At 33.3% G+C, this 15,413-nt stretch overlaps 1 protein-coding gene and 1 pseudogene across 4 annotated transcripts in view; one reads left to right on the top strand and one right to left on the bottom strand.

The window, feature by feature from the left end:
* BRINP3 (BMP/retinoic acid inducible neural specific 3) overlaps window positions 1–15,413 on the bottom strand; it is a 375,365-nt gene that overhangs the window by 125,027 nt on the left and 234,925 nt on the right. For all 4 annotated transcript variants that reach the window (XM_036112049.2, XM_036112048.2, XM_036112047.2 and 1 more), the window contains one exon: window positions 4,957–5,062. In XM_036112049.2, the coding sequence (XP_035967942.1) occupies window positions 4,957–5,062 (106 nt within the window). The remainder of the gene's footprint in view (window positions 1–4,956; window positions 5,063–15,413) is intronic.
* LOC118548220 (small nuclear ribonucleoprotein-associated protein B pseudogene) lies at window positions 1,463–2,281 on the top strand (annotated as a pseudogene).

Genomic DNA, 15,413 nt, shown 5'->3' with positions numbered 1-15,413 from the left:
GTAATGCTTACCTCATGTCATTAACAATACATAACTTATATGACTCTCTTGTTCAGGAGTGATCACTAAGACTGACTACAGGGAAGCAGATGGACTGATTTCAGTTGTTTCACAGGTGATGTCCTGGCCATGTTTTAACACAGCCCTAGAGATAAGATTCATCACTTTTCTATATGTAAATTTAGTAATGTTGATGTCTCTTAAGAAAAAATTAAAAAATGAAGATAGGGCTATATGATTAATATTTAGGTTTCTCTACTGGTTTCACATTTATTATGATATTTCAAGAAAATATAATTCCAATTTCAGCATTTCTTTTTACATAGGAAAATTTAATAAAAAACCTTAAATATTCAAAATGATCAGTAAAGAAAAAAACACAGAAGGAAAAATTTGGCCAATACCTAATTGCTATTTATTACAAAACTGGATATTTACAATTATTTTTATCTCTATATCTATCTATATAACTACATATCCCTAAAAAAAGAAAACTAACATTCTGTAGAACCACACTAAAAATAACAAGGTTTTTTCTTTTTTGGTGGGGGAGAAGTCTGGAGACAGACTACTCAAAACCTTGTAATATTTTAACCAGATCAGTAACATGAACAATATTGATATTGATACTTAGAAAGATAACATCCATTGCCTTGGTAGATAAGTCAGAGTAACTGGAGGCTCTCCTAGGGATTTTTTTTTTTTTTAATGTACAAGAACAACAGAGTAAAAATACCAATAGGACTGTAATTACAGAAAGTCTGCTTGGCGCTGAGACAATGCTTAGGGAAGCTGAGTTCTGAGCCTAGGATGTGCAATGAAAGGAAGCATCTGACGAAGGGCACTGGAAATCATAAATGATAATCTAATGGAAATTGCACAAGTAAAAATATACAAATTGGAGTTAAGAAATAATTGATGGATTTAATAGCAGGTTAGAAAGAGCTGAAGAGATAATAAGCAAACTGGAATATGCCAGAAAAAAATATTGAACACAGAATAGTAAAAGATAGCAAAAGAACATAAAATACAGAAGACAGTATAAAATACATACAGGTCATGACTGAAAGGTCTAAAAATATATTTAATGGAACCTCAGAATAAGAGGTAAGAAGGAAAAAAGCAATACTTGGGGAATAAATGCATAAGAAATTTATAAAACTGATGAGACATCAGGAAAATTGTAATTTGCATCACAGAAATATATGTTCTAGCAAGACAAACAACAAAGTGAAAATGACCAGCTGACCCGTGCTCTTCAGTGCTGCTTTGCTCTTACTGTACTACCTAAAATAGTGTGAGAATCTAAGGACTCTGTTGGACATGATAAAGTTGCCACCTAAAATGTTCATCATCTATTAAATAGACCAAGAGTAGGTGATCTGTTGCATTAAAAATATTTCTATTTTGAAATAAAAATATTATATTTCTTTATATACCAACAAAGCCTAATCCTGGTCAGAGCAGCAGGATGCTGCAGCACCTGGATTACAGGATGAGGGGCATCCTGCAGCACAGCCCTATCTTCCCTGGCAACTTCAAGTCTTTCACAAGCATATGAATTTGAAACTCTGGGACTGTAATGAGTTCAAGCCAAAGAACTCAAAATAAGCAGAAAGAGAAGAGAACCAAGGAGGGGGTCTGGGGCTACTTCGGGGGTAGGACCTGGTCTCAATGACAGTAGAGAAACCTCCTCCCAAAGATAATGACATTGCGCCAGTGTCACTTGCTAGCTGCCAGGGCCCCAGGGATCGGCAGAGCTGCTGGCTGAGGAATCCCAGCTGGTGTTCCACTGCCCCAGGCTCCTGTAGGACTCTCTGGGCCAGTCCCAGGGGGGTGGTGGGCTATCGCAACAGGTGATGACCCCACAAAGAAGAGGCATTGTTGCAGTCACTGCAAATGCTGCCATAGCTAGGATTTTAGGGACCCCGACCCAATATCCAACTGGTTGTGGGGATCCTCCGCCATCTATGGGCCAAGGCTCACCCATTCCAGGCATGAGGCCTCCCATGGATCCCCCATTGGGGATCACCACTGGATGAGGAACTCCAATGCACATGCCCCCTTCAGGATGTGGCCCCCCCCGGGGGATGCAGGCCTTCTTTGACCCTTGGCCACAGAATTATGGAAGCAGCTCCACAAAAGCTTGGGCCTGATTCCCCAGGGCCACGTCACCACAGACATGTTTGTTTGTTATGCCCTCGTTCTTGGTTTCTCACAGGATTGTCTGGTTTCCCCTTCAGCATCCCCTCCCCCAGGAATGTGCCCACCAAGGCCCTAGACTCATCTTGGTCCTCCTCAGCTCCTTGCCTGTTTCCTGTAAGGCTGTACATAGTCCTTTTCCTTCCTGTGGCCTGTGAAACTAGTTCATAATAAACTATTAAGAATATCAAAAAAGGAAAAGAAAAGAAAATTTGTTCCAATACATCAATAGAGAAACAAAATAGGAAACAAAATAGTTTTATGAAGCAATATCATTCTGTTTTTATTATAAGCAAAAATAAATACATAGTGACCTATCATTAACAATTACATTAAATCTATTTGATAATAAACCAGTCGTTTGTCAATTTTGTTGAAATAAAACATTAGGAACGAACTGATCTGGAAAAGTATTTGTTACTCAATCATATGAATCATTCACATCTCAGTTTCTGGGAATTTTACCAAAAAGTTATTACCAAGACTCAATAAATGACTTTCCATTACTCCTTTACCTTTTCACTCAGAAGTATCTTGTTTGATATGTTAAATTTATAAAGCGTTGAAAACATTGGAATGTTATTAATCTCAAAACATATTTTCTAATACTTCCTTAAGAGTTACTTTTTTTTTCATATATATTACATATATTGTCATCAATAATTTGGATTTGTAGATATGGCTTTTTCAATTTTTGAACTGTTTATTTGTAATCTAGTTGGCAAAACAGATCTCAAAGTCAAACAAACAGGTAAATCCAGCTTACTCACTGCCAGAAAACATTTGATTTCATTTTTTTAAGTCAGAATTAACATACTATGTGCATCCCTTTGACATCTCATTTCTGAATGTTAATTCTAATATAGTTAAATCAAGGAGTTTTGTTCTGAATTTGTTGCTTAATGTTTTTACTTTTAATAATTCGTATTGATGCTTTCTTTGCTCTGATAAAATTCTACTTTGAGACACCAGTGTTTCCAATTGCCACATACAGTGACCTAAAATCTTTTATACCCTCCATGTATCATGGTAGCATTCATCTAGAATCTAATGCTTTGCTTTTTTTTTTTTTTTTTAAGTGGAGAAGGGCTGCTATTAAAGGTGGGGTTGAAAACGTGACTCAACATAAATACTTAGACTATATATATATAGATGAAGTTTAAGAAAGAACACATGGGAAATTGAGGAGTCTGATACTGATTTCCTGAGATTATCTTTGGAAAGGTCTTTGTACCACAGGTATATAAATAAAGTTGTAATAGACAATTGAAAATATAAGCCTAGAAAATAGAAAAAGACAAAAAATAGACGTGCAGATATCTGCATTACTTACATAAATTGAAAAAAATAGACACAATAATTATTCAAAAGAAAAGTGTTACTTCACTTATTCCTTTGTTAGTTTTTTTCAAGATATATAGGAGATTGAGCCTTGTTTTTATAATATAATATTCTGAAAACTAAGCACAGTGCTTCACAAACAGTAAAAATTAAAAAATCATGTTAATAAATAAATTTTAATAAATCAATTAAATAAACATCTTTTTGATATAAATATTCTTTTTCCTTTTTGATGAAACTTAATATTCTGAGGGCAAGTTGATCCATACATTTAAAAAGGAGTAAGCAATAGAGAATTACAAGTAATATTGGTAGAATGCATTTGTTTAAATTAGAAACAATATTTCAATAACTTTAAATCTAAGATTGATAATGAGAAATTGGATGGCATTTAAACTTTAAATTTTTAAGTACTTCCTTTGTAATTTGTTTACAATTCAAAATAGATGAGATTCATTTATTATTTATCATAAATTTAAATAACCCAAAGCTTTTACATTTTTCAAAATCGAAAAGTTGAGGTAAAATGTCAGAATTTCTGGAACTTTTAAACATTCTTATGTAAAACCGAATAATGTAAATGCAGCTCTAACTTACGCAATTAAAAAAGGTAGACAAGAGAAAAGGTAGACTAGAGAAGAATAACAAAATTATCCCTTTGATCAGTCACCTTAGCTTAGACAATGTGTCTTCAAAGACTTTTCTGAACTTCTTCAACTAGTACATGTTTAAACGTGTATTCATAACCTTTTGTACCTATATGAACAAGTAAGTACACACACCAATAACCTATTTGGGGGCAGTATATATCTGTTGTAAGTTATTTAAAAATCCTCTATTGAACTATCTAACAAAATATAGGAATAGAAAAAAAAGTAAATTATTACCATTATCACGTAATCCATTTTTATAATGGGAATATAAATATTATGTTAATATATTCTCAAATATGTTTCTATGAGAGGATAAACGCAGTTCTAGCTACCATATTAGGTTATATTTAAAATGTCAGCAGTTCATGCTACCGTGTACAAAAGTATGGTTACAACTTTTACTAGAATCTCAGGAAAAAGTCAAAACCCAGACAGACCATTGAAAAATTGCTACATATTGAGAAAATGATTACTCTTTGGAAGTAAAAATATTATCACGATACATTTTCAATTACTATAGATTACTTATTTTAAGAAGTAAAGTGAATTTTGACATTTCCTTTATATGGTCTAGAATGTTAGTATCAGTTAAAAATTAGGAAATTACCCTTTTATGAGAATTTTAATAGCCTAGTACTGCATATACAGCTTGTTTACAACAACAAAAACAACAAGATGAAGAAGAAGAAGAAGCAAGAAATCACAACTGGATAATTATTATCCAGACTGATAGAGAATTAATGTAATTTTAGCCACATACCTTGCAACTGAATCTTATTCTCGGGACTCTGAACCAGAACAGAACTGACAGAATCCAGGTTGTCATAGTTACTGCAGCCAAGAGGACCAGTCCGTGTTTCTGTTACCTGACAAACAAAACATCAACTTTATTATATAAATCAGAGTTTACCATGTTCTTTTGGCTCAGTGTGGTTGTCACACACTGATATTATACGTCTGATGGTAAACATCACTGAAAGGCCTAGGATCTGATACATACCAACAATACACACACCTAAGCACAGAGAAGACAAATAACTCCCTTTTTCTTCAATTCCATTTTCTTCCCTTTGGCCAGGCATAAATCTTTTGGGAAAATAACAGAAGGCCTCTTTGGTCAAAAGCATCACTCACCTAAGGTCATTGATTTTACCCGAGATATGACAAGGGCATGCTCCTTTAGATAGAGAGCAAGTTTTGACTCATATGAGAATTGTTTTTTGTTTGTTCATTTTTCCTCCATAAATCAGACCTATCTGTCAGGCTTCTGTCTAAAAATGGATTTTATTATTTTATTCTACTTAAAATTTTATAATTTTCCTGTCTTACATGTGCCATCAAAGTCTAAACTCTTCTCCTTGGCTTCTATCTGTTCCATTTCTCCCCAACAGGCATAAATTCCTGTCCAGCTGGACATTCTTAATCCTATGCCTTTGCTTATACAACATCCTCCATACAACATCTTCCATCCTCATCCCTCTTTTCTCCTCTTTGACTAATTGATTTTATCTATCCTCAAGATGAAGCACATTTTCAAACATCCGTACAAAGTATTCCTTAATTACTTCCACTTGTATTTTTTTCCATTTTTATAAAGTTGTAGTTTGTAGTGCTCAGTTTTAGCACCTAAGTATGGAATCACATATTGAGGACTGATATTTCCAATGGGTGTCTTGAGAAGTATAATATCAGAAGATGAGGAGTTTAGTCAATTATGGGAGACTGGAAGTTTATCCTCAGTATGAGTTAAAAAAAACATATTTTAAAGCAGGGGAATATTGTAGTGATCTTTGAATTTTAAAAAGATACTCTCCACTCAACAACTAGAATGTTTTGCAAAAAATAATTCAGATAATTTCATTTCACCATTCACAACTCCACGATGGTCTTCCATCTTACTGAGGGTAAAAGCCAGAGCCCGCCCTAGAACTAAAAAAATGTCACATTATCCAATTATCCCTGTTACTTCTCTGAACTCATCCCCTCTCCTCTTTTCCTAGTTTACTCTGCCCCAACTACACTAGTTCTTTGCTGTTCCTTGAACATATTAGTTATCTTCCTGCCTCAGAATTTCTGATGTGCTGTTCCTGTGTCTGGAATGCTCTTCCTCAAAATATTTTTAAGCTCACTGTTTCACTTCCTTCAAATTTTTGTTCAAATGTCATTCTCTTAGGACTCTTTGGACTAACCTATTTTAAATGAATACACCTCCCCACACTTCCGTCTTTCAACCATTATTTCTTTTCCTCCTTTCCTTGTTCTACTTTTTCCACAGTAGTTATCAGCTTCTAACATGCTGTATAATTTACTCATTTATCATGATTACTGCTGACACTTCTCATTGGAAATGCAAGCTCCACAAAGTGCAGGAAATACTGCCTATTTTGTTCACTATAGTATCCACATCACATATTAGGTTCTTGTATAAGCCCATAGGCATTAATTAAGAGAAAGAGGAGACAGTTTAAAGGGAAATCATAACAAAGAAGACATTGAGGCCATTATCTAGATGATAAAGGCCTGAAGGAAGCAGTGGCAATAAGATTTATCTGAAGAAGATGAATTATGAAAAACAGATCTGGTAAGATTATGAAACACTGAAAATATACACAATGGAGAGAGAGAAAGAAACTGAGGTTTCTAGCATAAGTGATAACATTAAGATATGTTGCAACTAAGCTCCACTGTGGAGAACATGTAAGGGAGCTTGGCTTTGAGCATTCTGACTCTCAATGGAATAACATTCTCCATTGGAAACATCCAGTAGAAGGAGTGACCCTGCAGAACTATTTCTTAGAATTTATGTCAAAGATGGGATTACTAACTTGGGAGTCAAAAACTTATAGGTAATAATCAAAGACAAAAGGATGGATATGTCAGCTGAGATGCATTGAGTGAATGTGTAATTTGTATCATGACAACTCTATCATAGTTTGTAAATAACAAGTTCTTTAGAATAATGAATATTGACTATGGGTGCATAGCAACAGTTGAGAATGCAGTTTATCATGGGCAAGGCAATACTTTTTCCCTAACATTACACCAACTTTGTATACTCCCTACCACTGTTCTCTCATGGTGATACTGACCATCCCTTTTTTTGTTCAGGGGAAATCATTTCTAATGTTGATATATATAACTTATATGTATGTGTGTGTGTATAAATGATATTTAAATATAAATGATTATTAACAAAAGGGTAAAAAGAGGATTCAAGGCATCAAAGGAAATACTTAAGGTTTAAGGTCATTTAAATCTTCATGTTGTCCTATCAAGTAGTCTAACTATTGTCCCCTAATACACACGAACAGACACACACCACAATCATATAAACAAACTTCAGTATTTGTAATTTTAAGGGAAATTTTAAAATAAAATTGGCTTCAGGCACACACTTATTGACATGTGAGATCTTGGAAATTGGAAGGCAATCTTCTAACCTTTGAAAGAGGACAAATAGTAGTAAGTCCATCTCTGTACAGACCTTCAGTTATATTAAGTTACTGTGTTATTGAGAATCAATGCAGGAAATTTAAATGATGAGCTTATTAATTTAGAGTCTTGAATATATCTCTCTATATATAGATTGTTTTAATCTGGCACCTTTCACAATATACAATAAAAAATCTATCATGTCCTATATATACTTTTATTTTGTTCTTTATCATTCGCAACTGACTTCACTGATAATTGTCTGATTTAATATAAAAATTCACAAACTCTAGTACAGTCAATAATGCAAACCTCTTATTTTCAATTGCTTTATATTTAAGGCCCCTACATGTCTTACTAGCATCAGCACTAATAAATACATCCACACTTATTTTGTTTTTTCAATACTCATGAAAAATAAAAATGAAAAGAAAATAATAAAAGTCAATTTATTGTACAAACATTTCAATAGACATGTTAACTCTACCAAAAACGTAGTTGTGCCACAGAGAGCTTGAACTTTTGTTCATCAGCTGGTAGACGAACATCTGACATAGAGGTTTTCATATATAATGTAAGAAATAAAGAGTGACTCAATAGATAAACATAAAAATGAATAAGGCTGACAACAATCCAGTACTGACAGCATTCAGTGTTTTGGGAATTGATGTATCAAATGAGAAAACAATTATTTATTTATTTTATTCATCTATTGGAAGGAGGATGTTGAAAACAAGGGAATGTAGCCTTTAGGATCCCAAAATAATGCCCTTTCTGAGGTGTTACTGTAGTTTGTGGTTGGGTCTGAGCACCATGAGGAAAATTCACTTGCTTGAGGGGCTGGGAAGCTGAGGGACCTGTGTGGAGTCCGCAAACATGGAAGATAGGACTCAACCAGCTGGAGAAAGTAAAATCGAACCTTCAAGATCTATTTAAGGACAAATTTGTCTTCAAAATATAACAGATGTGTTCTTTCCTTCTATAACTGACTTATCAGAGAGGAGAGGCACTTGGGTGGCCCAGTCGGTTAAGTGTCTGCCTTCAGCTCAGGTCATGATTCCAGGGTCCTGGGATTGAGCCCTGAGTCGGGCTCCCTGCTCAGGGGGGAGCCTGCTTCTCCCTCTCTTCCCCGCTCATGCTCTCTCTGTCTCTCTCTAAAATAAATAAATAAAATCTTAAAAAAAAATATATCAGAGAGAATAAAAGATCCTTTCAACTTTTCCTATCTTGTTTCTATATTGTTTCATTAAAGTATTGCCTAATATTTTCACAGTTGGAGAATTTTACAGAGTGTAAAAGAAAAATGCATAGCCTTCCTAATTCAAAGAGATGCCTTGAAATAATTATATTAACAAATAGTATAGGTTCAAGTTTACTTAGAGTAAAAGAAAATGGTACAAATAATTCACTTGGAAATAAACAATCTTTATGATTTTCTATCAAATTTCCCTACAGTCTTACATATTCTAAAGATGATATAATGCCACAGCAATGCACTGGAGTTATGAAAATAATTCAGCGAGAACTAGTTGAAGAAAAACTATCTGAAGTAAAAACACTTTTTAAAATATTAAAACAGTGAAGAATGTGGGACAAAAGAAGAGCCAACAAACAAAAAAACATAACACATTTCTAAATGAAAATAGTATTATTAAAGAGTCCATCATCTTCACACTCAGACATTATATATTTAAAATATTTGCAGTCAAAATCATAGTAATGTTACATAATTTGAAGAAAATAGACTGAAATAAATGTGTTCGGGTCACTATCCTAGCTCCACCACTTACTAAAGGGGAACCTATTTAAACTTCAAGGTTCTATTGGGTGGAATGGCTAAAATTTTCTTACAGCCTAGTGTGGTTGGGAAACAAAAATGAGATAATCTATGAAAAGTGCTTACCACAGGCCTGGCCCACAGTAATTATTTCAAGGCAAATGTAAGGTATGTGTAAATGTTTACTATTAAAAAGCAAAGGTACAGTAATATCTCAACTCTTGTAAACTTATTGGAATTACCCATATCCCACCTCTCAATCAAGGTTATAAGATCATAATACTTTTTCTGTTATCAGTGTTGAATGTTAACACTTTTCTTCGTAGATAGAGAAAAGGGGTCTGAATTTTAAGCCATCCTAAGTCAAACTCACCTGTGAATGAAACTAAGTAGAAGTTTTTATTTTTTTTAAGATTTCATTTATGTATGTATGTATGTATGTATTTTTAAGAGAAAGAGCGAGAGAGAGAGAGAGCACGCACGAGCAGGCAGAGGGAGAGGAAGAATGAGAAGTAAGCTCCCCACTGAGCAGGGAACCAGGCAGACACTCAACTGACTGAGCCACCCAGGCCCCCAAAACTACATAGAAGTTTTGTACAAGATCACATCAATACGTAATTAGAGCACAATATAGTAAGAATAATCCACAACAAGACTAAGCTAGAAATATTGATATTAGAAAAAATAGGCAGTTCAATTACATAAAAATGGCAAGAACAACAGCAACTAGAGTGGAAATAGGAAAAGTTTTCTCATCTATAGTACAGAAGACAATCAAAGTGTCCCTCAAAACAAGTATGATTATATGAGAAAATTTTTATCCATGTTGAGTGAAAAAAGTAAAAGAAAATGTATATACACTTTGTAAAATTATACACACACACATCCATTATATATAGCTCTGTGAACCTGATATTACTCTAGGTTTTTTTCAAAATGAAACAGAGTATTAGTTTACCGTTTTGACTAAACTGATTATTGTTTATCAACAACTCAATACAACGCATGATCATATGAATAGTATATCTCTTATTGCAAATCTATAAATGCACATTTTTTTAAAAAGCCTGTAATGTTCCTGGAAACTTTATCTGAAATAAATAGGAAGGCTTTTTTTTTTTTTTACCTCTTAAACTACAAAAAAGACAAGAATGTGTTTATTCTCCATTACAATGACTTGTCATCTATGAACTATTTATTGATCATGCAATAAGAAAAAAATATAGAATGGCAGTATCCTTGTTTGTCCTAATGCATCATTTTTAATGACAAATTAATAAATGTTTATGTTGGAAATTCAAGCAATGAAATAAAAACTGCTTTTCTCTGCTGTTATCACATATTTACCCACTTCTGTTTATCAGACATGAAACGAGGAGCAACTGCTATTCAAGACCATCTTTTATTCATAGGCCAAATTTTCATGTACTTTACAGCTCTTTTATAGCTCTTTTCTCCTAATTATTTTAAAAAATTTCATTTACTTCAAAGTTATATTAGAGTATACTGAAGTAGTTTATGAATCATTTGTATCACCATTGATTATGCATATGAAACAATAGAATATTGAGAAATACAGTGTAGCTCATTTACAAAGTTGTGCCTAGAGTTATTTAAAAATCCAATGCAATCCATTTTTACCGATATTAAAAGGTTATATTTATATTGTTTCCTTTCAAGGCCACAGTTACGACTATTCTATAATCTAAAAGGTAAACACATGATAACTCAATCTTCCACTAGGAACTAACTTAAGCATCCTTATTTTCATTTTTATTTTGTTGAGTACCCATAATTCAAAAAACACCCTTATTTCACACTTATTTATAAAAAGCAATTAGTCTTTTCCTCATAAACTCATGTATGAGTAGCAATAAAAGCACTATTTCCCAAGGGTAGAAAATTGTTTGAGGGAATAAATATACTAAGAATTAGGAGATTATCCCTCTCAAGATATCTTAATATCATGATCCTTTATCTTACCATAAAGTTTTCTTTATGTTTTATTATGGTATTTATAAAATTACACTCCTCTGTTTACATTATTTACTTATTTAATTATAAACTCTCTTTCATAATTGCACACAGTACTTGACACATTGTAAGAATTCAATAATTTTAAACTAAGTTGGTGGGTAAATATCTTATTTTTTGTTAGAAATAACAAAAGAATACTTAAGTTGATTTATTAAACTTTTCTGAGAACCTCTTGAAGAAAATGCAGCAGGGCCAGCATATATAAAGTTTTAGAGCTATCGGGAGTCTTAGAAATCATCCAGCCTCAGCATTTCATTACACAAATGAGGTGTCTGGAGCCCAGGGAGGTATTGGAGTTAGCTCGGTATCATGTAAGTAAAATTAGAGCTGGAACTGGGTCTGAAACCTCTTGACTCATCAATCAAATACCCATTCTGAACATCATATTGGCTTTTCAAGCTCTATATGTAAGCTTTTTAAAGCTCTGCTTGCCTTGATCAATCTAATTCTTTCTCCCTCTCCCTTTCACTCTCTCTCTAGCAATATAGTTACAATAAATAACAATTTAACTGGTCTAGATTGATGTATAGATCAGTTAGAATGGTGTAATATCTTGGGTCATTCTCATGAACAATAAATATTGCCATGAATGTGCTGGTTAATATAAGTTTGATCAAAGGCCAAACGAATTACCTTTTATTCTAAATATTAATTTATTAATGACTTGAAATATAACTTCCCACATATTCTTAAATTACTCTACATTAGACGTTTAAATAATAAAATACAAGTGTTGGTTAATTTTTATTATGTCCTAATATAGGATCTTTTATAGTTGTATATGGTTAAAGCTATCAAACTAACAAAAACCTTTAGAAAAAGCTGATACTAAATGTATATATATAGAAATACATAAATTTATATATGGTATAATATATGTTGTAGTCAATAATATATGATAATTATATAATAATAGGATACTAAAACATATATAATTTTATATATGTAACTATATATGTTTTTAGATATTATATAAGTCATAATTCTATAATAATTCTGTCATATTTGTCATTTATGATAGATAATTATATGACATTATATGTGATACTTGATTATAAATTATACATAATAATTAGCAATTACATACATGTATCATTTCTGTTTTTTCAAATGTGAATACTGAGTTTATTTTTTTATATATTTATTTTTAAAAGATTTTATTTATTTATTTGACAGAGACATAGCAAGAGAGGGAACACAAGCAGGGGGAGCGGGAATGGGAGAAGCAGGCTTCCCACAGAGCAGGCAGCCCGATGTGGGGCTCGATCCCAGGACCCTGGGACCATGACCTGAGCTGAAGGCAGACGCTTAAGGACTGAGCCACCCAGGCGCCCCCAAATGTGAATACTGAGTTTAAAGATTCTTTTGCTATTTATTTTTTTCTTCTGTCAGTCATTAATTCGTATTTTACCATTTTACTGAGCACTTAACATCAAACTACAATTCAATGTAGTCTGAGTTGTTTATCATGCTGCAATATTTCTGGGGTTTAATATTTAATTGGGAAATGAATTTTCAAATGTATTGTTAATTACAAAAAGCATATGAAATATTCATATTGGAATAAAGATATTCTGGTAGCAAGGACTTCCTTTATTTTTAAAATTGCTTTATTACTTATAAGTAAGTTTTGTGGGAAAAGTATAAATTCATATACAAAATGCTCTGTCAAGTGAAAAATACATGAGTATATCAATACTAAATTTAATTGCATCTTCACACAATAATACACATTACACTTAGTCCATTACACACAATTAATATCATGATTTAAAATATATTTGACATTGTCAATATTTCTTGAACTGCTCTAACCATTTAATAGAAGTTTAAAATAGTACATGATGTATAATCAATGCCCAGATGACTCATATCTTTACATGAAAAGCACAAACACGAATCAAATACAAATTCAATGTAAAGGAGCAAACACCATCGTTGAATTATTTATCTATGCAAATGACTTTATGCTGAAAACTATTTCTCCTAATTCTATTCCCCATAACTTCAATAAATAACACACTTTTAAGTATTAGAGTCATCCATTTATAGAATTGCATTTTTTTCTTTTTTTAATTTTATTATGTTATGTTAATCACCATACATTACATCATTAGTTTTTGATGTAATGTTCCATGATTCATTGTTTGCGTATAACACCCAGTGCTCCATGCAGAACGTGCCCTCTTTAATACTCATCACCAGGCTAACCCATCCCCCCATCCCCCTCCCCTCTAGAACTCTCAGTTTGTTTCTCAGAGTCCATAGTCTCTCATGGTTTGTCTCCCCCTCCAATTTCCACCCCCCTTCATTTTTCCCTTCTTACTATCTTCTTTTTTTTTTTTTTTTAACATATAATGTATTATTTGTTTCAGAGGTACAGGTCTGTGATTCAACAGTCTTACACAATTCACAGCGCTCACCATAGCACATACCCTCCCCCATGTCTATCACCCAGCCACCCCATCCCTCCCACCCCCCACCACTCCAGCAACCCTCGGTTTGTTTCTCAGAGTCCATAGTCTCTCATGGATTGCATTTTTAAAAGCCATCTAGAGTTTATTCCCTAGGGGAAGCAGTGATACTTGAAACATGAGGATAAAATGTATGATTATAAACAATATTAAGTTAGGTATATTCATAAAGCATGTGCAAAATAAACAATAGAACAATGAATTATAAAATGTAAGGGATGAGGAGCAACGTAGATCAAAACATAGCATGTGAAATAAACTATTAAGGTGTGAAGAGAGTAATACAAAAGACAGGGCACCCATTTTATTTAGGAACAAAACAGAGTCTGTCTTCTTGGAGAGCAATTGCTTCAGTGCAGTTTTCACTTATACTTGCCACCATGAGTCCAGGCAGGCCTATAATGACTGACCGATTTTTTCATACCCTATAAATTATTCTCCATCAAAATCATACACAAGCACCCACATGTAAACCTGTTGAGAGAGACTGTATGTCCTTAAAATACAAAATTACACACGAGGCTAGAAAAAAGAAATTTTCTCAGGTTCTTAAAGTGTCTATTCAGTTTGATGTGGAATAAGGTAAACTGGATACAATTTAGTCACAACAAGGTTGCCAAATAATATCAGGACTCCTTTGTGCTCAAACCATGGTTACCATGGAATTTCAATATGTGGCACTTGATTGGTCTTGGAGAGGCCAAATCTATAAGCTCACTCCTACAGATGCTGTTTGACTTATTTCTTAAATAACGCAGAGCTAAAAATCACAGCAATTGGAAGAAACTATATAGCAAAAAAGGTTTTCCTTAGGTTCCTGACATATATATGTGTGTGTGTATATATATATGTATATATATATAAAAATTGACATATGTGTGTATATATACACACATATATATATATTTAAAAAATTGACACTTTCCTAAAAGCTACATTTGTGGTAGCTATAACTGATTAGGTTACATAAATGGTAACCTTGTACTTCATTATATGAAGTCTGAAGGGATATTGTTATTACCCTAGAGTTGGCTTAGAGTTTTCTGAAGTATTCAATATTAATAATAAAAAAAAGTGAAGTGAAGTTTCACTGCCACAGGGCAGTTACAAGCAACAAACAGATTGCGACCTGGTTCAGGGCCGTGACATGCTGCCTGCCTTCCTGTGAGAGCCATTCGACAGGCAAGGTAGGTGTTGCTACCAACCTGGACCCGAACACCACGCCCCCCCGACCAGAGAAATTACATCTAAGGGAACTCGGAGTCAGAGGTTCCTTTCTGTTACTTCACATAAAAAAATAAATATAATCCAAGGTGGCATCTGTTACATTCTCTTTTAGAAATGAAAGCAAACAGAAGTGAAGTATTTAAAAATGATTTTATAGTCTTTGTTTCATAGCAATCTCATTGCCTTTTAGTTATTGAATCTACTTCAAATGACCACCAACTTTGAAACACAATGGTTAAAAAAAAACAAACAAACAATTTCTAAACCCAA

This window comes from Halichoerus grypus, chromosome 7 (genome assembly GCF_964656455.1).
Source record: "Halichoerus grypus chromosome 7, mHalGry1.hap1.1, whole genome shotgun sequence".
Taxonomy (NCBI): domain Eukaryota; kingdom Metazoa; phylum Chordata; class Mammalia; order Carnivora; family Phocidae; genus Halichoerus; species Halichoerus grypus.
The sequence above is the reverse complement of the archived record's forward strand: the minus strand, read 5'-3'. Positions and strand labels throughout refer to the sequence as shown.